General features: G+C 37.1%; 1 protein-coding gene across 1 annotated transcript in view; it reads right to left on the bottom strand.

The window, feature by feature from the left end:
• Nucleotides 1-17,645, bottom strand: part of LOC133275912 (cytosolic beta-glucosidase-like) — a 59,739-nt gene extending 42,094 nt beyond the window's left edge. The window contains 1 exon segment of the mRNA XM_061466205.1: nt 17,502-17,645. Within this exon segment, the coding sequence (XP_061322189.1) occupies nt 17,502-17,645 (144 nt within the window).
• Nucleotides 17,646-26,369: the final 8,724 nt, after the last annotated feature.

Genomic DNA, 26,369 nt, shown 5'->3' with positions numbered 1-26,369 from the left:
TGGATGCTCTACTCAACATAAATCCTTAGTCACCAGGCAAAAAGTCATTTCCACCCCTTTTAGTAAGCTTCAAAACTCAGCACCATCTCTTCTTTTCTGGCATCAGACAGCTATTTTTTTCTCTCCCAACACCAAAACAACTTGCCTGAAGTATGTGAGAAAGCTTGTTTTGGACAGACATTACATGTTTAGCAGTTGAAACCAATGAGGGGAAGTGGGAGATTTGTAGGAGCATACAGACAGAACAGCTATCTTTCTTCTTTAAAATGCCGCAGATGTTCATATTTTCTAAGGCAGCAATGACAACCTTACAGCACGTGTGCCAGAATCAGCATCGGCAGACCAGCCTTCAGGTCTCTTCCTCTACCTTCTGTCAATGCTGTTACCACCCTCCTGTCAGCAGGCTGGGAAGGGAGCAGCAGCAGAAGCACGAGTCAAGGCACAGTTGTAGCAAGTGGGGTGGGCTGCGAGGAGTCTACTGTCCCTTCCCCAAAACCTACAATACCTGGCACACTAGGTGGCACTACTGCAATTTTTTTGTGGACTTAAAGGAGGTTTTTTTCCCATTTATTATAACACTATAATCACACTGCTTTTGCAAAGGTCAGTACCTGCACCTATTGGACTGCTGGGCAATAATGAATGACCACTACTAATTTTTAATTCTTCTTTGCTCCTCTAGCACCTTTTTGATTTCACAGTATTTCTGGGTGAGGACCGACCCCTGCAAACCATTATACGCATAAGTCATATTTTCTTTGATAACAAAAATAAGACGTACCTTAACATACCCAGAAAAGCCACTAGCACAGCTAATGCACATACTTTTGCCAGAACTGCACACAATGAAAGACTCAGCTTCTTAGGGGAAAAAATCCCCACACGTAATCCTTTGTAGAGATGCAGAGAAGCTGATTTAATTCCACGGTGCACATTGCAGAACCAGACAGTGCAGATGCAATGCAAAATAAATCAGGCTTTCACAGCAGGCATGCATTTCCTCAAGTGTCTTTCAAAGGAAAGGTAAAAGCCCCGTGAATACAAAGGACCAAAGAGAGAAATATGGAACAACATATCAACTTGTTCCCAAAACACATGCTGACATATGTTCTAGGCAAACATACACATCCCTTACGTGTTTTATACAGATGACCAAAAATTGATGCCACGAACTAGTTAATGGTTTCTGATCTCCTCAGGCTTTCATTTGCAAGAAGGTAAGCTTTGGTCAGTTAACAGTAAAACTCATCAGGGCCACCTGTAATCATGATTAATAGGTATTAATGAACCAGAGTAATAATGCATATTTTTTACATCATTGAATGTTATTTTGAAGGTAGGTACCTTCGAAAATGTAAGTGACATTAAATCTTTTCCCAGAAAATAATACAATTCAATTTCACAGGAGATATAATAAGCATGTAACTCAATAATAACGGGTGAGGGGCAGACAGGAGATAGTAGCAATAAAAACCCAATAAAAAGTTTTATAAAATGCTTAACCATAAAAACAAGGCTAAAAAGTATCATTGCTGATTCCCTAGCAGGAATCAACAGAGCCAGAGATGGAGCTTAGGAGACACCGAGTGGGAGGAAAATATTCCATAAGCAGTCTGGGGAAGAGTGAACAAAATTTGCTTCAGAGGTTAAGGCAGATTTGCAGTAATGAGATGCCTGGCTATGCCAGAGAAGTAGGTAGATACTGAAAGATGCAGAGCTTCAAAATTCAGAGAAGATGTATTTATAGCAACTAATCTCAAACTCTTCGGGCAACACGATTTCTGGATTTGTGACCCCACTCCTGGTTGTATTTCCGGACTCACGAACTCACTCCTTGTTGCAAGAGCTGGACTTGGCAATTATATTTCCACTAGACCCAGTGCACATGATGGCACCTGGGATGCACCCACCTTCTTACTCTGGTAATTTTCACTACATCTAACAAATAACCTGAACCCAACCTAAATGTCAGTATTTCACTGTCCCATTGTTTTGTTCAACACATGTAAATACAAAACTGTGAAAGATCTCAGTTCTACCTTGAGGCAATTTTTTTCCAGACTAGGTTTTGGGATTTTACATTTGCACTGGCACAGACTATATGTAACCAAATCAACTCAAGCTGAGTATTCCTAGGAATAAATCAAGCAGTTCTTGGATATCCACATGTATCTGGACAAAAATATTCATCAATAAACCAATGAAGACCAAGAGTAATTGGTACTGATGCTAAGGGCTGGCAACCTAACTTTGTAAAATGCTAGGTATTACCTTAAGGTGAATGATGAAAAGGCTTTGGTGTTGACCCCTTAAGTCAAGTCATGTGGATTAATTATCATCAGAGTAATTATATCTTGTCAAAATTAGTTTTTCCTGACTGATGTTTCCTAATTACATATCATAAATACGTTTAATAGTACTTACTAGGGAATTTAGAAATTAAACTTTGAAAGAGTTATGAAAATTAAAATCTCTTTCCTGGCATTTTTCACTGTGCAGGAACAGAAGGATGTAGCTGCTTTTGAAGCATGACTTTATGTCTCTGAAACAGCCAAAGACAGAAGTTCATATAGTCTGTGAGTTCTCTTTGTAATAGCTATTTATAAATTTAGCTTCCTTCCCTGGCAATATAATGGAACAGCTATTGAGAAAACAAATTTACTAAAACATGTTGAAGTCTGCCAGACAAACTTGATTTTTTAATAGTAATACAATATTAATGAATAAAGAGCAGAAGCTATACTGTCACGTCTGAATTTTAGCAGTATACTGTTTTCTGTGGGATATTTTAGCACTGAGCTTAAGATGTTCTCAATTAAGTTACGAAGACAGTTTCCACCTTACGTTGTGGCTGCAGTAGAGGACTCCTAACTTTGATCCTCTAAACTGAGCATTAATTAGAAGCCTCTGCTGCATTGCTGATTAGCCTTCCATCTCCTATTTCAAATGTGTCAAAATTCTGCTCCCAAATTTAAATCAAACCGGAAATGAACTATCATGTTGACTGAAATGAAGGGTGATAATAAACAATGAAGGGTAATGATAAACAACAACTTTGAAGGGAAGCGTTTAGTGCAGTACACAAAGATTACTATTACTTCTGATCTCATTTAATAGCTTTAATAATGAGCTAGAAGAGGGAGTAAATGGTACATTAATGAAATCTGCAGATCTATTAAACTAGGAGGAGCTGAGCACAGTGCTGAAAATGGAGAAATAATACAAGGGGTCACGGGAAGATTAGAAACATGGGCAGAATATTGCAATGAGATTCAGTTTAGAAAACAGAAGCATATTTGGGTAAAAAAATCAACAGGTGGTAACAGGTAAAAGCCTGGAGAGCTTTCATGCTGGAAGAGATTTAAAATTAAGAACATTGGGAAAACTAGGCAAGAATCTGTAATTGAGCAGGAGAGAAAAAGAGTGAAATTTCGGCAAAACTATTAAAGAATAATCAAAGAAGTAATGACTCATCTTAAGCATCTTTACAACCATCAGCTTTTCTACGTTTAGTCTGGGCACTGCAAAAACAGGCTCTAAGTCAGATGGTTAGAAATTCTGCAGCTATGGAATTTTTTCCTGGCAGAAAACTTAAAAGTAACCCATCCATTTAACAGAGAGTTGTCCTTCATGAGGTGAATAGCAGAACAGTGAGCCACTGGCTAAAAGACCATAAAAGAGCATGAGACTGAAGAAATAAAATATTCTCCTACTGCTTCTGGTAATCGCATCATTCAGCTTGAATTTTTTGATATTGCTGAGGAAACTGCTGATGTAATGCCAGCTGCTATGAGCTTGCCAATACCAGATATATGTGCACAATATCTTGGAGAGCTAAAGCTAGTTGTGAGCAAGTTAATTCCATTTGAAGAGCTCACACAAATTAATCTTGCTGAGAGTAACTCTACACAAGCTACAGTGGAGTGACAAATTAGTGTTACATCACTCCCTCTACCAGACAGTTTTGGCCATTCTGCATGGCACAGAATTAGGATGTATAGTATGTATGTAAAGTGATATTCCAAGTTGGTCATCAGTCTTCAAAAGTCCTTGGTAGCTCTTGACTGCTGAAGGCATCGTCCTTTATTGCTGAGTGCCTCCATACAGTTTTTTAAGTGGGCTTGGCCGCTCAGGAGTTTGTCACTGTCACTATGTTGTGACCCAACACTAAGTGTTCAGATAGAAAGGCACTGATCCACAGCTTTAAATTTGCACACTTCAGTAGAAAACCTGGCAAAAGCCCTTTCATGTAAAACCATGCTCTATTCATTTATACCTCAGCATGTCCTGCCATTTCTTGTGTCTGGATTGTTCATCTTCTAGGTGAACACGCTTAAAGGCAATGAGCCATCATGCAAAAATGTCAAGATAAAGAAAAAAAAAAGAGAATATATATGAAAACCAATGTAAAAATCATCAGAAGCAGAGACAGATCCCTTGGTTTCTCGCGAATGTGACTTGTTTGCTGAGACAGCAGCCCTTCACTGATGTTTCAGGGAGACCTGCCTACATTTTACAGAAATTGAGAGTTTCAAGCCGTTTGTAAAGCTACCTACAGGCAAACTTGCTTGATATGATTTTTTCAGGAAAACATCTGCTGCACTTAATCAGATTGGCTGCAACTAGTTAGAATGACACATCTGAGTGATTTTAAACTAAATGTGTTAACATTTTTAAAATAGAAGGCAAATCTTATGTGTGTGTGAAAGCAGAGTAGTTTCCCTATTTATGTCATGAATCTGCAGGCTTTTTCACTACACAGCTGAATTTTCAAAATCATGTACATATAATCCTTGCTGCATATACCATTTTCTGCTTAAAACCAGTATGTCCCATTGTTTTACAGTATGTACTTCAAAATCCTAGCACCTTATCCAAGAGTTATCTCACTCTGGAATATCATTTAAGCGTCCAAATGAATGCAAATCCAGTGAACAAACTTGACTCTTTTGAAAATGTGGGCCCAGTATCTGTCTGTTCTGATGCTTCTGAAACTTCTCCCTTGTTAACAGCTAAATCATATTTACTCTTAGAAACATGTCATATCACTTGGCTTTTATTTCTGGGAGTTTACACATGTGATGCCTGTATTATTCTCCCACTCTAACACTCACAACTTCCATATTTCCCAGCACAGCTTTTGATTGCTTTTGACCCCATACGCATCAAGAAGAAGCCAAAGCAGGAAAGAACTTACAGAGTCTGTCCTCCCCGCCACACGCATTCATCCAGCCACAGCCCCTGCTGCTGTTGCACTCCCAGGAGTCACAGGTGTGTGCTCCCATCACAACACCCAGTTGTTGAGAAGTTTGAGTGTTTACAGAGATGATGAAGCTTTGTCTCACAGTCTATCAACCTCCTACTGATATCTGGAAATCACCAGTCAGCGCCAACCAAATTTGATAGAAAACTACAATTTGAGAGAATACATGGCTGAATAAATGGATAGACTGATACTGTTTTTGTAACTGATGGAAAGCCTGAAAAGTAGGTACAACTATAATATTAGGCACCAAAGAATAGACTCAGAGGAGACACATTACAGTTGAGGATACTATGGGAAATGCTTCTAGCAAGATGCGTAAGACCACGGAAAAGCAAAAATCAAAATTCTCAGATGAATCTGGCTTTAAAACTGAATGACCATAGAAGCACTTTTTGATTTTTCAATTCTATGCAGGTTTTCTCACCAAAACACCAATAACCTAAAAAAAAAAAAAAACAACCTTAACACTTTTTACTGCTTTTTCCTTTCAAGGTTTTTTTTATTTCAGCACATACATAGAATAAACTAGGAAAGAATTCTGCTTAGAGCAATTTTATACTTGGGATATATTGACTAAACTGAATTATTTTGTCATTTATTACATGTATTAAGTCCTGTAAAGTCCTGCATTTTGTTTTCCGAATTAGCTAGAAACAGCGCAACCAGTTTTTAAGCAGTGAAACTGTATCTTTTGTTTTTTTTTTCTTAGAGAAATGTTGTTTCTAATGTCATTGACTATGACTAATGACACTGACTATGACTTTAGCAAATATACTTGAAAAGCTTCTTCCACTAGTCAGGATTAAGAAAACTCATTATATTAGTGTATTTACATAAAATTCACTTCCCTATATATGGAACTATCTACTATTAAGCAGCAGCATACTATGAGAGACAGTAGTTATTACTTTTCAAAAGATTTGTGCCATGCCATTATGCTGTAAATATATTTTCCTTTTGCAAGAAATACTACCCATTGTACTCTTCATTTTTAACTTGCAAAATTATTAGTGAACACTATTGCTTGCACCTGGAAAGGGAGATAAGTAGGTACAGCAGTACTTTAATTTGACAAAGTAATAAAGATACCTATTTGAAATGCAGCAAATACAAGTTATTTTTCAAACAACTTATGATTTATATGTATATTATTTTTGGTCTTCCAAACAGTATTGCAGGTGTGCAGTGATGTCTCAGGATTGTTATTCTGGGAATTTCACAAAACACATACCTGACCCTGAAGATAAACTAATGAAATCAAAAGAAAAAAAAAAATCGATACAACTGTTTAATATAGCTCTCTTATGCTTGATTTAAACACATGAATAAAGAAAGAAAAAAAAAAGATTAAGGGATACAGTACATATAATGGTGCAGCACTGACCTTTTAATCATCACACAGGTTGCCTACTTAACAAGGAAGTCACACGGATGAATACAATATCTCATTCAATTTAAGCTCTTTAGATCTTTTATAAGCACACAATAAAGGCTATGAGTAAGCAAGCCTGTTTTTGGATCTAGGTCCTTTCTATCTCTTTCTCTTTTAATTGTTTCTCTTTTAATTGCCTCTTTCAAACTGAACTGCTGAATACATCTTGTAATGGTTGTTGTATTAAACCTTTTGGCCCCTGACTGATCAATATCCAGTAGGAGGCAATAGTTAAAGCTGTCAGGATGTGGAGATTGGGTGAACATACATACCAAGCTCTTAGAAAGTTTGCTGGATCCTTACATTCCCATGGAGGCCTGTAGAAAAATAGTGGATGTTTATGTAATGAAAAGATTACATCATGATCTGTGGCACAGACTGAGATGGGCAACCTTTATTTTCTAGCCTTTGAAAAGCAGATTTTGTGAATTACCATTGTTTTGGCAGAACACATATAGCAGCTTGTTAAATGTATTTAAAAACCATCCACTGGTGGTGCTGCTACCCACATCACTTTCCTCTGAGTCTCAGCCAAGGCAAGAAGTTGCAGTAATAGAAACCTGTTACCTTTTATATGGACTATTACTACAGCTTGTCATTGGTTTCAGTTATTTGTTTCCCTGTCAAAGACTGAGCAACTTTACATTGAGTTCCAAGTTCTGCAGCAGAGTGTGCTGTACTAATTGTCAATTACTTTTATACTCTGCTTCCGGCTTGCATTCCTGATCTTAGCATCTGGGTTTTTTTTTAAAACAACTTTTGGCAACAGTAGGAAAACATCAGGGAAAGTTTTGTTTGGCCTCTGAACTCTAGCATGGAGCCTGCTCAATCTCTGTAGGATCAGCCCGATCCATCTAACGTAAAGAAGCTGAGAGGGGCTGAAGTGTCATTCTCAAAGTGGACTGAATCTTTGGCAGATTACACAACCAAACCCTAACAAGTTCTCCACTGAGCTTATGTAAAGTGTATTTCTTCCAATGCTTATACTGGGTCCAAATTTTAATGACTCTTAACAGACAGGAAAAGAGAGGTATGCTGATAAGGATGTGTTATTAGTGACCCAATTTTGATTCACTCCTTCAGTATCTGGAGACGCTAAAACTATCTTGTTTTCTTCCTGTTTTAGACACCTCTGATCCATACTATGACAAATTTGAGACTGAAAAGGAAAAGGTGGTCAGACACATGGTCCAAAACAATGAGGAACAGAGTTGTTAGCTGAAATATTTGCAGGAGTCTAGTACTTAACTTTGCCTGAGTCACTCACTGCCAGATGAGTGACCTAAGCAGCATATATTAACTATCATGCACTGAACTCATAAATTCCTCTTCTTTTTTTTTTTTGACATTTGGGATATTTCATGGAGAAAAAAATGCATATGATGAACAATGCTGCAATCTGACAAAATATTTGGTTCTAATGGAATTGTCATTTTTCCACAGTAAAAAATAATTTAGAAAAGTCATAATAATCTCTGGCTTAAAAACCACATTTTCTTCCTTTAAAATGCATTAGTGTGTGCCCTGGGTTCAGCAGTAGCAATCATGTTTCTCCGTGGTAGCTGGTGCAGTGCTGTGTTTTGACTTCCAGCCTGAGAACAGTGCTGGTGATACCGATGTTTTCGGTTGTTGCTAAGTGATGTTTACCCTGACCAAGGACTTTGTGAGGCTCATGCTCTGCCAGGGAGGAGGGGAAGCCGGGAGGAAGCAGAGATGGGGCGCCTGACCCGGGCTAGCCAGGGAGGTATTCCATACCACAGCATGTCATGCCCGGGTGGGGGGTAACTGGGAGTTACCCGGAAGGACATGGGCTTCCGTGTGGGACTCATTTCTTGGCCAGTGGTATCGTATTCTCTTCCCTTGTTATTTTCCCTTATCATTGTTGTCGTTGGTGGTAGCGGTGGTGATTTGTGTTGTACATTGGTTGCTGGACTGTTCTTGTCTCAACCCGTAGGAGTTGCACTCTTTCGATCCTCCTTCCCGTTCCTCCGGGAGTGGGGAAGGGGAGAGCCCCGGGGGGGGGAGGGCCTCAATTGCTCTCAGCCCAGCACCACTCACTGGAAGTGAGTGAACAAGCTGTCTGGCTAGGGTTTAAACCACGACTGTGAAATTCCTCAGAGTGCAGTGGAAAAATGCAAATTCTATCACATATCCAACATGTAGAATACAAAAAGATTCCCATTTTGGACTCTATATGGACACAGTTTCTATGAACAAAATCAACAGAATCTTTCCATTAAAGTCACTGGAAGTTGGATCAGGTCTTAAGCTTTCACCAGGACAAACCGTTCAATAAACGGAAATAAAAGAATAGAAAATATGACAATTGAATGGTACCCAAATTTTTTTCCTCCAACAAAATGTCTTCTTTTCATGTAACTGTAACTGATATTTTAACAACTATTTTCTCAGTCCTCTTTCAATATGGCTGAACTTCCACTACAGTAATAGAAATTGCAAGATGGTTGGGTTTCTTTTTCCATTCTTTCACTCTCCCTCTCTCTCTCCCAGTCAAGCTTAGCCAACTCGTCATTAACATATGCTATATATATATAAGACTTCTAAGGGTGTTCTAAAGACTGTAGGTTCTGTATTTCTCCTGCAGTTACAGCACAGACTCTTGGATGGCTGCCTAGAACAGACCCAAGATGTGTATCTCTCAGCATACTCTCTCATGTGCTATTGGTTATAAAGCTTGCAATTGTTATACAGCTGGATTACTGACTTAAGCATATCTTTGCCATTGAAGGACAAAATTTAAATGAAACAAAACCTTTGTTCTCCTAGCAAAGTTCAATGAGAATGTCAGTATGACAAAGCAAGCTAGGTATGTTTTTTAATTCAGAGACGATGTCGTGATTAGTATAATTTCTGTTTCTGGCAACACGTGGCTATTTTGCATGCAATACTTTCCAGCCATTAATTTGTCTAGGTATTGATTTATTTTCTTCCCTATTTAAAAATAAGGTAATATTAATTTTTTTAATTTTTTTAATTTTTTTTATTTAATTTTTTTCCCTTGAATGTGCTGAGTTTTCAGATTAGAAGTCTTCATAGATGGAAAAATGGAAAGAGAACAAAATAAGTAGGAAATAACACTGTCAAAAGGCAAAGAATCCTTAAAAAAAATCAACTGATGCCAATTGTTTCCTGCTACAATACCGTAAGCATGCCAGTGCAAAAAGATTCCAGTGCTGTTGTTCACAGATCTTTCTCTGTCTCTGAAGAAACACTGTACAGGAGAACAGAGTCCCTAGAGAAAAGAGAAATGATTTCTCAAAAGCCATACAAAAGATCAATATCAGGATTAGGAAAACATTTAGATCTTTCATCAGGCAAATGTACTTTTCAGGAGACAATACCTATCTGTACCTTCCCACGTCTACTAAAGAGTTATCTGGCACTGAGCACATTTCTGAAGAGTTAGAAAAACGTGTAGATAGATATTTGCTTTACAATATAGTTATAAAAATGGAAGTCTAAAAGTTCTTTGTTAGCTTTGTTTTTTATATTTATGAACATAATGAAAATAATTTTACAGTGCTGCTTTTTTCTGGAAAGCATGTCTGTGGAAATGCTCAACAGAGTATGAAACTTAGTATAATCCTTCAAAAACTGACATTAACAGAGCTTTATGGCTCAAATGTTAAAATGTCAGAAAGAAGACATGAAAATCAAAATCATGTATCCAAGCTCTGCTTTTCTATGCCATAATCCTGCTGAGTGGATGCTAAAACATACCTTTTTATCCATAACTTTGCAATAGCAAGTTTCCTGTACTAAATTTACTTTGTATTTTAAGTTTAAAAGTTGAATGATTGCCTATTAAAGTCAATACTACAGAATCTCAGCTTCTGCGGAGAAGGAAATCTTGAAGGCTTGTGTTCAGTATACAACCAATTCAAACATGAACACTGTAATAACATTAGAGATTACCTTTTTATCATTCAAATTTCTCCTGTAAATCTGTAAGGGAAAGAGGTGATTTTATAAAAGACATAATTATAACTGCTTTTGAAGTGAGTTGTGATCACAATCTACTAAAATGGTGGATAAGTATTTGACTAGGACTAGAATTTTAACACATGTGGCAAATCTATCTGCAAAAAATAGCTTTTTCATTGAACAGCATCAAAAAACTGTTACACTTTTCCATTCTGGTTTATCTCTTTCATTGCCCACACAGCACTTTAAAATTTATCCTCCTAACAATCATTAAAACTTTAATACAAATTCTTCTCAAACTGCATTTGTGTATATATAGTATAGATATTCATCACTATGATAAATGAAGGAAAGATTTTTGAACACTGGAAATAAATAGTCAAAAAAATTGTTTGGCCGTTTGAACCTAACTCAGGAGAACCTATGGAGTAATGCCATTACACCACTCACAGCATCTGATACCTGTAATCCCCCATGACTTCACTCATCCTGCTCATTTTTTCAGGCACCATGTCTCTTTACAATTCTTTGACCATTGTGGAGTCTCTCCTAGGTGCTAGTTTCCCCTGCGGTCACTGTATCATTTAGTGAGTTAAATGTTTGCATGTACTTATTCCGAGAGGAACCTTAACAAAATGACAGGAAATAATTCAAGTTTCCAAACATTGGCCATCTCATAAATTCATTTGTTTCTTAAAGTTCTGTTTCTTTCCACACATGGCTCATACCATTGAAAAATGAGCGTAGCTTGGGTAATCTGAATAACTCCACCAAATAGGAGTAGGCTGGTAATAAAGCACTGAAAAGAACATTTCAACATGAAGGGTTCTACGTGACAAATTTCAAAGTGTTCAGATAAGAGTGATGCTTAAAGCTGTGTTAGAAAAAAATCCAGAACCTTTCACTTAAGAAAAAGCAAACTATTACACGAATTAAGATCACAAAGTTGGATGAAATGTAATTTTTTCTAAAACTTTCTAAGTGACCTAGAATAAAACTGATTTTTGGTCAATGATCATATTAGAGAAATTTCAGCTATGAAGGTGAAAGTTTGACAAACTCACAAATAACTGAAAAGGACAGAAGGAAAACATTAAGGGAACTATGAATGCCACTATGTTTCCCATCTAGAATACCATTGCTAGTACTCTTACAACACAGTACAGACAGCAGAGTAAGGTGATCTGTGGAACAGCAATTTATCATTAATAAAGAGGAAAATCGTCACGAAGACTGGAGATGAGATCATGGATCATGCAGAAGACCACCTACTGAAAAAAACAAAAAGACAAAGGGGGAAAGAAATTCTGTTTTACCCAGCTTCAGTTTCTTACTAGTCTGACCCTTGAACCACTAAGTCATCAATTTCCTAATATCCAGTTTTACTCTCCAATTTCTCAGCAGAACATGACATGATCAATGATCTGGAAGTTTTTAGCTGGTTGTATTGATCAACTATATAAACAAAACACAACTGTCAGCTGCTCTGAGTTTACTGCTGATGAAGTAGTATTTAAAACAATTAATGAATTAATGCTTGAACAGAGAAGAAAAACCACCAACTGATATAAAAGAGTAAAAATGTTTAGTGCTCAATTAATCATTTGCCTTATAATTGATTTTTTTAATTGTTTGACTGGCAAAACAGAGGTGTGAACTACAATTACCAGCTACCTATAACAGCTCACTTTTGGATTTCCGTTCATTATTTCCAAAGTGAAGGAAGCAGGATCACTGAGGCTGCCAAACTCTCTTTAAATTATTGGTGCTAAAAAAATAAACATCAGAAAATTCCAATTATTACAAAATGTGAAGGTTGATTACTTTTTGTAGAAAAAAAGCAGATGAGCAAATGCTATGAAACGTTGAGGCAGAGCTGGAGCACACAAAGGAATTATGGTAAACTAATGAGCTTCCAGGTGTTGGCTGAGCTTGGGTAACTAACAATATTTGCTCTCTTAGCCTCAAGCAAACCTCAAGCAAAATGTGTTAGATAAATCTTAAGTAAGAGCACCCTCTGGGAGCAGGACCAGCCCTAAACAAAAGCCAAGTTTGCAATGACGTACCACTTCAGGAAAAACAACCTACCTTATTCCTTTTTTTTCCTGATCTGAGAAGAGGAACGGTTTCAACTTTTAAAGGCAGCAATTTAATTTCTCTCTGACAGCAACGGAATGATTCAAGACGAAGTACTATCTTGCCTTTTCAGAGGAAGTATCTATAAAACAGGGGAAGCTTTCAGAAAGAGACTTGGAGTCAAATTCCATATTGGTCTCACTGGAAAAGGTAATTTGTGCCTTGCTTAGCCAGGTAAGATGGAAGGCAATCTAGCTGTTAGAAAATAAGGACCTGAGTTAAAGCAAATGGAAGGTGAGAGATTTAAGCCAGAAAAGAACACTATTTAAAGAAACGGTGAAAGCTGAGAGATTAATTTACTGTTAGTTCCATTTTATCTCTTGCAAGTACATTTCTTAATTCTTTAAATCAAAGTTCTTCTGCTATGCATGTTGCCATTATTTCCCTGGAATTGAAAATGTCTGTTTTGTTCAGCAAGTGCATGTTGGAAATCTTGGGCTATTAAAAGATGGTGCCAATGTTAACTATTATACAAAGGATTAAATCTTAACTAAGTAGTATTAAAAAGTGACTCTATAAACCTTTAGGTTATTGGTACTTCAAGACTTTTCAAAGAAAAAAAGACCAATATGAAGGATTAATAGTTAAGGTTATGCAAAATCCACTTAATCAGCATGGCTAATTTTAGCTTTAACTAAAGCTGCTGGCAACTATGTGCATTCTGCTTTGGGGCTTTACTTTTTAAGAGAGTGATGAATACATTTTTGAGGTAAATTCATCTTAACTGAGAGTCTACCTAATGCTCTTTAATTGCTGAAAAAAAGTGATTTTAATAGCATTTGCATTTAGGAGAGGAAGGATGCCTTCAGCTGTGCATCTTTAAGACCCTAATATAAGCATTTTATTTTCACATTTATATAATACACTGTTTGACAATAAAACAGGTGAGTTTTATAAACAATACAGTCATCAACATGAGCATTGTTTATGAAGAAAGAATTGTTCTCCTGACAGTATATATACCATTCAGAAAAGAGCCTAGGAAAATCGAAGCATACTCTGAAGATACGAGTACAATGACTTGCCAGTCTATCTGGGGCACAAATGCTGAGGATGAGGGTCTTTCCTTGACAAATGCTACCTAAGCAAGGAAGATGTACAGACTGTCAGCTCAAGCACCCCAGGCATTTTAAGCCAGAAATATAAACTTGCTGATACTTACAGCTCTTTTACCCAGCTCCAAAATCACAAAGGATTAGATTATTCAACATGAATTGGATTAGATATGGTTATACTCTTGGTTAAAACAAAATTATATGAACAATACATTTCCTGCCCAGTGAGAGTCAGATAAAATCTGACCGCATTTCAGACTGGTGGGGTAATTTGTGGTGAAAGCAACGGGGTGGGGTTTTTGTGAACTCAGCTTTCACAAGGTTGTGAAAATCTTGTGGGAGAAGTTACCCTTTATATTGCAAAAATTAAGAGCCATAATCATCATTCCTTAGTGGATTACAAAATGCTTCTTCTAGGGGGAAAAGTGGGTGAGCCTGGTAAAAACAGACTATTGATTCATAATGATGTTATTGCAGTTGGAAGCCCAAGTGAAATTCAGATGAGTGTACCTATGTTAGCACACGGCTATTATTTATACAAACAAGGTAATGCTATGTTAACACATATGTCTAGATCCTATCATACTAATATAGGATAATTTAATTTCTCATAAACTGAAGTCTTTTTAGGCACCTTTAATACTATTTTTTTTTTCCTACATCATGAATTAACGAATTGTAATTCATGCAGTTTTGCTTCACTGTGCCTGCTTTCATGGCCTGAGAAGGTCATCCCAACTTCCCTTGGGATTTTCATTGCTAGTGCTTTTTCAGTGAAACCTGTTAATCAGCTAGGATCATCAGGGGTGATATGCTGTATTGGATTCAGTGCATCCACCTATGTGAGTATTCTGTATGTGGCAGTGATTAGCAGAAGATGCTTCAGAAGAAGGCACTAAACCTCCAGTGAGCAAATGAACTTTCTTTCACTCTAAATTAATGGTTGGAGAAGGCTTAGGCCGTGGGTATCAAAGCTATGTAATTAAGTCTGTTCACTCTATATAAAATTAGGCAAAGTCAGTAACTGAACAAAAAGCCACTTCAAGGAAAGAAGGAATATCAACAGCAAGTCAGGAGTGATGCTCTTCCTTCCAGCAGTAAATTTATGCTGTAATGCAGGTTGTGATAAGCTCTGTGCACTTACAGAGGTTAGGGTTTCAGCTAACTAGTTTCACTGCTGTTAGCACTGTTATTGTGCTAGCCATTGTACTTAAAACTCTATTCAATATTCACATAAATATGTAGACAGTAATCTGGCACTGATCTTCGTGCTGCCATGGCTATACGGCCATCCACAGCTCTGTTGCAGGTTGCCTTTGCTACAGTTAGTATCTGCAAAAGCTACTTTTCTAAAGGGGGTTTATTTGGCTGCAGCATAGATGTCTTGAGAGCCTTGCATGTTTTGGATATATGTCTCACAAGAGGGCTGAATCATGGCTATGTTAGAAATGCATTCTTCCAGACTGCAAATTGTAATTAGATTGACTATACTCAATGAAACTGAAATAACACATATTGTACTATTTCCCTTCGCTAAATATGATTCGTTAACACAATTCTGCCTGTTTAAAATCTTCCTGTTCCTGCCACATAGTCCTACTCAGATATTGGCTTTGATCCATGGCAGGGGGGTTGGAAATAGATGATCTTAAGGTCCTTTCCAACCCTAAGTATTCTATGATTCTATCCTATGATTCTGTTCTTAGTTTAGACCACTGCATAGTAGGCCACTGCATGGTCTTCTTTGCTACACCTCAGAAGAAGCTGTATCTCATTGATTATTGGTAGGGATTTGTGGGAGGTGTGTCTTTGAAAATAAATTATGCTAATAGTTTACTTAAAAAATCTTCCCAGTTTTGAATTTTCTGTTTATCATTGTAGACTGGCACTCAGAGAATAGTAATTATGAGCAATAAGCATTTGAGGCTGAAATTTCATATTCAGATTTAATTCAAACTTCTTCACCTTCAGGGTATCACACAACTCCCATCACCTTATGCAGTTGTGGGTTTGTTTTTTTTTTTTCTGGAGACATTCAGAAAGGACATATGCATATTATCTTAACAGTTGTTATCTTGTTTTCTATTCTTATGTTCATGTGCCAAAATCCATTTCTGTGGGGTAGATCTGAAAAAAAAAAAACATTAAAACTCTTTAGGAACTATTTATCTGTGTATGTTTGTACATACATGTTTATACTACAGTTTCTCAACAACAAAAAAGAGTGCCCTTCTGTATCTTCTAGGAGCTGTAAGCTCTGACCAAACCTCCCTAAATCAGATGATGCAGGGTTTTCCCGTTACTGCTGTTGTTTTTTTTTTTTTTTTAAGTAAAAGCATTGTTACTCGTAAATAAATCTGTTTAGGTATGCTATAATAAATTATTTTGGTTCTAGAGGAGAAAGTTAAGTACTTGAATCTGTTACAACTTATAAGGAATTACCTGCAATGTAAAAATTGAAACATTAGATAGGGTGTACTTTTCCCAGCAATATTTGTGTAAACTGCCTGGTACATTAGCTCCTCAGAAATGGGTACTGGTGCATGTGGGCTTCCTAAGTAGCAGAATATTCAAAAATCATGATAGTCTCTGAGTTGGAAGTTGAAGTTTTACAGTGCCCTTACTGCTTGGTGAGACTAATTTAACATACCTATGTCTTCTCATTTGACACTGGAGCATCAACTCTAGCCATGTGGGTCTCCAGTAACAGCAACTCTGCAGTCACTCCTGTTTGCTGTCTAATCTGCTCATCATAAACAAAATTTCTCCTTTGTAATTTGCCTGTTTTTTTTATCCTGCTCTCAGCAAGCAGTATTTGCAATCTAATATATATTTGTATTTGTAGGTTATTAAATGTTGCCATCATTCTTTTCTATGAAGTGAACACTCCTACCTAGAAACTCAGTTATAAGGAAAAATCCTAAACCAGTCATTTTTATTGCCTTTTTTTTCACTCTTAAATTTATCTTACGATAATACTGTGATTGTATTAGTATGTACATTTGAGGTAGCATTCATTATGGAGAACAGACCTACCTTATTCATTGCTTCTTTACATGTGGTACTTGCCCTGAAAAAAATCAGTCATATTTTTCTGTTATTTTAAATAAAAGCTCCCAATTTTGTAACCTATCTATCTAATGATATTTTATCCTTGCTCTTTTTAAAATGAGCTATTCATGTCATGTGATATTTGACCAAAACTAGAAGGTACACTGCCCAGGAGTGAAAAGCAATTCCTGCAGAAGTCAGAAGCAATCTTTCATTTATTTCAACTTTAATGCAATCTGGTCTATATGAAGGGCGTAGAAGTGACTGGCAAAGTTTTACTGACAAGGATGTCATTTGTTATCTATATCTTACTGTTCCCTTCGTTATACTTTGAAATAAAAACTACTGCAGACTGTACAAGCAGACAAAATCAACTGTTTAAGAATTCATGCTATTTTCTTTTTCTTGTGTAAAACGCTGTTAATTGCATCTGCTTATTCTCTGTGCTCTGCATCTCAATCCTTTTTTACAACAGATGTCTCCTTTCAATACTTGATTTTTATTCTAATATCTAAAATACTATTTGTGGTGTTTTGTTGTAAGATTTGATTAGCTCACTCTCTGTTCAAGTGTCAACTGCTCTTCTTACTTGGAAACAAGAATCTTCAAAACTAACCTGGTAATCTTCCTTTAAGACTTCTAAAAAATGTTCCTTTCCTCTAGCACCTATGAAAAACCTTGACAATGATGAGGCAGCTGATGTTCTTTCTACAGTTGTTGTCTTACAAAAACTCTTCTCATTGATGTCTTGGGCTCTCATGTCTTTATCATATGAGTTCTCTTGTCACGTCAGCTTTTGAGACAAACTTTCGTTCTGTATTCTTAAAAGCCAAAATATTCTCTTAGGTGTCAAAACACACAGATGCCATAACGGCCAACAGCATGCCTACTGTGGTAAAAATAAATAAATAATCCTGAGAATCTTTATTAGCTTCTATAAAGAAAACAGAGCAAAAGTTCCCAGATGCATGTGACGCCACTAGACATCTTTTCTCACTCAGTCACAACAAAAAGGCATAAACATTTCATGAATCGTGTGATTTTTATAGACGAATGGACAGAAATATCAGTCAACAGAAGCAACGTCAATAAATAAATCTGAGATAATCCTGGGGTAATCAAAGCTCTATTTAGATAGGCTTTGGAATATTTAATACATCTAAATAAAGAAACTCAGCTGTGTACCAGAAAAACGATGCTGATGCAAGCTATTCTGGTGCTGGCATAGAGCCAAAATGGCTGTCATTTTTGCTGTTCTGCTCAGTTTCTTTATTTAGGTGTTTCTTACACTCTATGCTGTTTTATGGGGGTTATCTTAAAAAAAAAAAAACAGTTAAAAAAAACCCCTCATGTCTACATTGAGCTGTGTAACATGTTTGATCACCTAAAGTGTTTCTGATCTCCTCCCGGCAACCAGCTCAACTGTTCATAAAGTTTCTCAGTGTTTATTTACCTGCTTATTAATTTTATGTTGTTCCATTTAATCCCACTTTATTTAGCTTCCTTCTGAGAATGCCATGTGCAACTGGTATCAGTGTCTTACTAATATTAAGAAATTCTGTGTACCACTTTTGCTTTATGCATTCATTATTTCATTGAAGAAACCAATTAGTTCGGTTTCACTTGATTTGTGCTTTTTACAAACGTGTTGCTGATTTATCACTGCATTTTCTTCAAGCTGTTTACATACTGACTGCTCTTGCTTTACTAATTGTTCTAGTTATTTGTCAGGTATTGAAGTTAAATTTAGTGGCCTATAATTCTTCTTCATATTTCCTCAACAATCACTTAATCTCTTATTTTAAACTGTAATTTAATTTATGCTCCCCTTGGTTTCTAGACACAAAGAAATGGAGATAGATATTAAACTAAGCAGTAAACAGTAACACTTAACTAATAAAATCTAGTTCAATCTACAAATGCCTTTAGTGGGTAAAGGAGAAAGTTCTGCTTAAACTGGACTTGAGAAGTGGCTTCTATCTTTGGCTTACAAGACTGTACCCTCTCTTGTTGCCTGTACTTCCTGTTTTCCATAAATGTGTATTTCTTCGTGATGAGAGGGACAGTAAAGTAAAATGTTGGCACTGTTGTTTGCTTGGTATTTTTGGATCATGAATCAGCTGAGATTAAAGATAACTGTTCCAGCCAAATTAGAGCTAGGGCTACAACATCAGTGCTAAGGCAGTACAGCAAGAAATGGATGTCAAGAAACAGAAATGATGTAATCTCTGGCTTTATATGAGGAACAAACATCAAGTCCTATCAAGACAAAGAAAATGGACACTATTTGAAAAGTGGAGAGAAACATAAAATACCTGGTTCTTAAGAAGCTGAGAACCAACACACGAAGACATTTATTTCTTAAATCTCATCAAAGTTTTGGATCTTGGCCTTAAACTCAACGGTCAACCAGAAACAGCTAAACAATGCAAAGGGTAGCAAATCTGTCTATATTATTTCTTCAGCTAAAATAATTTAACTCTTTTTAAAGACTCCCTGTTTTCTCAGACTGCTCAAGATTATGAGGCTTGAACTCTCATGGCAGTGACTGCCAACAGCTCCCTCAATATTCAACTTCCATGAGAGAGAGAGCAGCGAATGATCAAGACCCTAGAAAATGCTGTGGTAAAGTCCTCACCAACACAGTTTTATCTCTGCAGCAAAGGCAGACTCAAGCTAATAAGAGTCTACACAACAAATGTGAAGCTAGCCAGAAAGGTGCAACGCTAGCCTGCACTTCAGGAATGTGCTTTTTAAAGCAATCCTTTGACTGCTCACCATTTGCAGCATACCATGCCAGTCTCCATTGTGTTCTGTGACTTGCCTGTTAGGGACAGGTAGTTGACACATCTGGCATGCAGTGCTACAGAGTGGGAGAAAAACTACAACATGGAATTGTAAACTTAGGAGAACACAGCCTGCTGCAAGATGCTGCAAAATAGAAATTAATGGACAAACTTAAGAAGTCTGCACAAGAGCAAAGAAAACACAGTTGAAAATTCTATATTTAATATCTGGAAGTCTTATGTCTTGTAAAAATAACACATTTGATTTTGTCTCTTTGCTGTGGCCATGACATGGTGTCATACAGCATCTATAAAGGATACTTTTTTTTCCTAGTGATCAATTAGCTTGTGGCTGAGACTGCAGGGAGAGTCTGCTAAGCATATCTCTTACTCAGAGACGTTTAATTAATATGTCTTGTACAGCCAAATGAATTCCAGAGAACAGAAGCCATATTACTGTTGTGCAGCATTCAAACATAATGACCTGTGCGAATTTCAAATATGGAAAAATATAGCAGAATTCAACACAGGATTGAATTGATAGTATATTTTAGACTATATGATTCAATGCCAGGTTCTTCTCACATTAATTTTGAGGAGATTTGTCCCTTTCTCCAATGAAACACCTCAGTTCTTAGATTCAAACACTCCGATGCCAGTTACTGCTTATGACTGTGCACTCTTCCTCAAGTACTAGACTCCAAGGTCTAATTCCAGCGCTATTGCAGCATCTCACATTTGTTATGCACAGGACTGCAATGATACAATCGCTTCTAGATAAATTCTATGGTGATCCTGATTCATTTAAAGAAAATTATTTCCAGTCTTGCTTCCTCTCTTGAGACTTGGTCATTTTGTAAACTCAAAATATGTAAACTCACAAATTTTGACTCACTGATTTTAATGAACTGCTGAATGTCAGGACATTCAGTCAACAGGGATTACTTTTCCTAAACAAATACATGATATTTTATTATCTCCAGGTAACGCTAATTACACTGGAAGAAAATGGGAGAGAATCTTTAATATCACTGTTAGCAGAGAAGCCTGGCAGAATGTGATTCACAGAGCACCTAGTAAGTGCATGCTAAATGAAACAAATTTACTCTGTCTTTAACACTAATTTTAGTAGAAAATATGAAACAAAGATCAGATCTGCTGGGAAAATTGGTAACCTTTTAAATTAATGTTCCCTCAGCCACAATTAATTTAGATTTAATAGGACAGTTAATGTATGTTATTTGAATACTGATTATTAAATATTCATCACGGATTAAAAGTTATGTAATAGATTCACGACTGTGAAATTGATATGAACCTTTTGCATAGTCATAATACTCTGCAAATATGTTTTAGTATGTAGTTGTTATTCGTTTAATATATAATAACTGTTTAATGAAGTCTAAATTAAATACTTGTATTTTAAGTTGAAAAAATGTCTGGGAAGTACAAAACACAATGTAGAGCATGTTTACCATGCTGCATTTATCAACATAAAATCACATTGTTTTGAAAGTAGTCAAAAAAGTGCGTATGCTGTGGGGTCTGCCTTAACAAAAAGTTTTCTCTGGATAGTTTCATTGCTGAAACTCCCATGAAACTGCCTCAGTGTCAGGATGATTAAGTACTCAAAAAGCAAGACCCAGAAATTCTGCTGATGTTGACATCAAAATGCATTGTTTTCCCTATTTCCTTCCGCCTTGAGATGCAAACCTATAATGATGTATTAATTGCTATTTATTATTATGCTTCCTATTGTTACATTCTTTTTATGGCTTGTGGCTGCTTACCAGAACTAAAAGAATCCTTTGGATAAAATGGGCTGGGGAAAAGACCAGTGTGAGTCATAATGCAGACTGTTCAGGCCGTGTTTTTATTCAGTAATTGAGGGTGCCACAAAGATCTCTTCTCTAATGACAGGAACGCTAGCTCTGCAGCCAGACAAGCATGCTATAACCTACTGCTGTGGCTCCACCTGCTGAAAGGTATGGGTTTGAGTTCAGAAGGAGTACCACAATAAGACACCTTGCTTCTCCAATCCACTTACTGCTTTTTTTTTTCTGCATCTCTGCATGGTACCGGACATGTCATATGTCTTTATGCCATACAGGGTCTAGGTGCACCTTGGTTACTTGACAGCAAGGACCTCAGCCTCTGTCTCAAGGGCAACGTGTTACTTATTGTCATCAACGTGTCTGTAGCTCCTGCTACATTGGCTGCAGGTACACCTCTGAGCTCACATGTGCTTCTTATCATCCTCCCCTTTTGCTTTTTTGACTATCACCCAGCCCTGTCTCAGTCCTGTAGGGTACTGTCTGAACCACAGTCGCCTGTCAGTGTAGGACTCAGCTGCTGTTTGCCTCTGGCCAGTATAGACTTTGTTATTTTCTTTAACTATCACATTAGCCTTTTCCCGTCTGGTTTTCCTTCTGAATTTTCTGCCTGAGTTCAGGGTACTGTTCAGGAAAGACAATCTCTTGCTTCAGGCACCATTATGCAGCCAATAAAATTGGGACTTTTCTATAGTTAATGTTTTGTAAAATCTAAGGTGATAAGATTTGGGAGTGAAGGAAATTCTTCAAAGTATTCATGTTAAGGAAGTTTAACTTCTGAACCATTCGAATTGCTTAAACATCAGACAGCTTGTCTTTCATATGTTCATACAACAGTACAAATCCTCATCCATCTAGCTAGACATAATCACTACCATCTTGGAACACCACCACCTTCTTTTCAGCCATAAAGACTGATGTGTTAGGAATGAAGTAGTTCAGCTTTTGTTTTCCCTACCAATTTTTCCCAAAACTCTGTGTGTTTGGATCCTACTTAAATTATAAAATTGATATATCAAAGTTTTTAAGAAAGGATAACAGAGAGTAGAAAGAAAACTATTTTATTTCCATTTTTATTAGCAGATTACTGCTTGGAAGCCTGTAAGCTTATTACTGTTGAGTAATGTGCCTAGCTAATGACAATCTTTTCAAAAGGGGCTGATTTGACAGTTACAAATTTTAGCAAACTTTTTAATGCAAGTTTATATAAAAACTACATTTATCTCATTCTCTTCCCTATAAATTTAAATTTATATAGCTCTATATTTATTTCCTTGAAAATTCACATCAATTTATAAAAAGCCATGAGAATGCAAAATTATATGAAACAATCATTTGGAGGCCAAACACTAAAAAAGTGGTGATGGAACTGCATGACAAAAAGAAACCTTGCACAACACATTTTATGTATTTTTGAGCTGTGTACACTGCTTCCTAAAATTCAGCAATGGGACTGTATTTTAAAGTCAGTATTCCATCTAAAATTATAGGCTGGAACAGCAGAAGAGGAGCGAGACCCCTCTATGAATCTGCTGAACCCACACTGTATGGGTTTTTTTCATTCACTCAAGGCAAAGAAAATAATGAAAATTAAGCATGAAAGTCTTCAGGGACTGACTGTTCTTTCTGTGAAAGTGCATCTGTTGATATTTCAAGTTTCAATATGTAAAACTTCAGAGTCTAATGGTGGCTTAATTTGGGATTTATTGATATAACCAAACCCAGAGACTTCTAAATAAACAGCTTTGAGAGCATTCTCCTTTTAAGCATTTCCATAAAGTTTTCCATAACTACACAAACTAAACCAACTAATGTTTGGTATTCTGCCAAAGCATTCTTGAAATATGTCTACTTGAACAACCAGGTAATGAGAAACAGTGTTTCCCTAGAGACTCCCAACTGAGTCTAAAAACTGTATTTTCCCCAGTTATAGTACTGATACTGAAGATCTCTGACCCTTGACTGCAGTCAACTGGGAGAGGGGCTTGCAGAGAACATGACAAACACCAGCCAAGCATCTGCGAAAATCTGTGTTTGTCACAAGCAACAGCAGAGCCTGGGGTAACTCGGTGAACCGTCTGATACAGGCAGGGATGTAAGACTACAACCTGCAGCTCTGTAAGAAGTAGTTGTAGAAAGATGCCTCTGTGACTGCTTGGATTTAGTGGTTACCAACACCACACCAGCATGTGTCAGCAGTTATCATCAGCTCCCTGTACTTGGAATAGCAGATAACCACACTACTGCAGACATAACTGAGGGCAACCAAATGCTTCTTCTTCCTTGACAATTGCTGTAGCAAACAAAACATAACTGATGCTGTCCCAGTCCATGACATGTGGTAGGTAGAAGACTCTGACAGTGAGAAAAAAAAAACAGAAGATCTAAAGGCACTGGCAGCATGAGAGTCTGTTGAGAGAATTACAGAGCAACCATTTCAGTGAAGGTGATGATAACCCATAAAAATGTGCAGGGATGTGAAACCTGAACTGATTAAAGCAAAGGACAAGAGTAAGCAAAGAAACAGAATGACAGACAAAAATCACTTAAAAGCTCCTATTTATCTCTCTGACCTGAGGAAAAATGAAGTATTTGAAGTTCTGCCAAAGCTACCTTTGTTTACACAAACACTGTAAAAAAAAAATATTTTTTTTTGCCTCCCACTCTTTCCCACACCATTTTTCTTAATATCTTCAATAAAGAATTTAGTAGATGAGGAAGAAGAGAGGAAAAAATATTTTTCAACATTGAATGCACTAGTGCCAAATTTTATGAAAGGAAGGGAAAAAACAGACAAGGACAAAGTATACTTGTTTGCAATCTGGAGGCAAAGCACATTCAAAAAAGGTCAGCTTACATGCCTCACTTCCAGTAAAGCATTACCAGCAGCAACAAGATTACAAAAACTAACAGAGAATGAGGGGGATTGCGAGAAAGTTAAGTTTGAGGTTTTTTTCAGTACAGAAAAAGAAGCAAGAATTGCAGGAAAAAGTAATATTCATGCAGCTATGTCCAGAAAGTTTCAGGAACAGCTTGCTTCCATTTTTGCAATACCAACTACTATAATAAATGATACTGCCTCCCTCTATAAACCTTGTCTTTCTTGAAGTTACATAGGATGACTTACTTTGCTGCCCAGGCAAGAGGTTCCTCTCCCTTCCTTAGTGCCCTCACCTTCCTGCAGCTCTGGCATTCTTTAACCCTTCAACTCAGTAACCTGGCAGAAAACTAAACTGAAAGATAAAAGGTTGACCTAGTTGTTGAGTTGGTTTACTGAACAACCAGTTGACTACCACAGGTAGAGCAAGAGCAAAGGCACATAATCTATAGGGTAGCGGGTTTGTTGGAAAGCTAGGAGGAGAAGGACTTTCTGGTGTCTGATCCAAACATACAATGTAACTTTGGGCTTATATTCTTAGACCACTACAACTACAATAAAGGTAGTGATCTAATAAACTTGACAAAGGTATATGGCAGTTAAAAAAAAAAAAACCACATGAAATTTGTTAAGTGACTGCTGTGGGACGTATGTTTTTGATTAAGAGCTTTCCTGAGTCAATGTAAGAAAATACATTTTCAAATCTTTGGCATAGAATGGAAGTTGCAGTAATTTGCATGAAAGAAGAATGATGAGGGTAAAAGCACAATCCTTCAAAAACAGCCTTTTGCTTGAAGCCTACAAACTTTTTGAAAATAGGTGACGAACAATACGCCCTGGAATCAGATTCACTGCGGAAGCAGACAAACTAAGACAACATAGAACAACAGAGAACAACACTTCCAGGTTTCCATAGTGGCAGTTTAGAGGCATCACTTAAAATTGCAGGAGTTGCAACTGCGATCCACAGTTAGAGATCTGAGTAGGGGTGGTCTCAGTGGAGTGGAAAGAACAGAGCAGATGATTGTTCAGAAACATCAAGGACAAGCAACATACTTGAAAAGAACTGGACATGATATTAAGATGAAAACCAGTGGCAAGAAATGTGTCTCACCACGATTATGGGAAAATCAAGAGTTAAGTTGGTCTATGATCACAGTCACCAGAAGCAACAATTCACCACTTCCATCATCATCTTTAAGGGATGCGACTATGGGGATCGTCTCACTGATACAACTGGACACTAATGGTGTCAAAACATACGCATTGCCACAAATGTGAGAGAAGCAAGTAGCTTCAAAAAAACTTGGGAATGTTTCCACCAGTAGCACTGAAGTGCAATCTTGATTAGGTATGCTGAAGCTGTGGTGATGCCAAGACAATATTCTGGTGGAATCAATGGTTTAAACTGGCACAAACCAGCTCCGCTGCCAGAAGAGGTAGCTTGTATGCCCTATCTCAATGTTGATCCCTAACCCAGCACAAAAGTTTTAGGAAGCTGTGCAGTGAATTGGGTCATGTTATTGATGCAGCTGAAGGTTATGAGAAGAAAGCAGCAAAAGGGAAAAACTGTTTAACCCGGCACTAATTCTGAGGGGAAAAGTATCTTAGGCTCTGGTTTGATATTGTCATTCCACCTTTAAAACTCCTGGTGCTAGATCAAAAATGATGGGGCTCCATGCTACAAAGCACTGATCCAATACAAATTCACTGCAGCTTGAATTTGCTTAAAACAAAGCCCCACATGGAAGAATCAACTGGTGAACTTATGCTAACTAGATCTTTTGCAGATGGCACAACAGCAACATAGGAGCACAAAGGAATTGTCAACTTTGTATTTTGTGTCCCGATCTAATTTAGTTGAAGTGTAGTAGCAGCCTTACATTTCTCCCAGATCAGGTTGGTCCTGCTGAGTGACTCAGTGGCATGCACACCTAGTATTAGACTTGAAGGACCTGTGTCCTCTTTGCATTCTGGCCAACAATTTC

The sequence above is a fragment of the Pezoporus flaviventris genome, unplaced genomic scaffold, assembly GCF_033815535.1.
Source record: "Pezoporus flaviventris isolate CSIRO_AGI_PZ_B2104156 unplaced genomic scaffold, CSIRO_AGI_Pfla_v1 ptg000002l, whole genome shotgun sequence".
NCBI classification, from domain to species: domain Eukaryota; kingdom Metazoa; phylum Chordata; class Aves; order Psittaciformes; family Psittacidae; genus Pezoporus; species Pezoporus flaviventris.
Note: the sequence above shows the minus strand (reverse complement) of the source record. Positions and strands in the feature narration are given on the sequence as shown.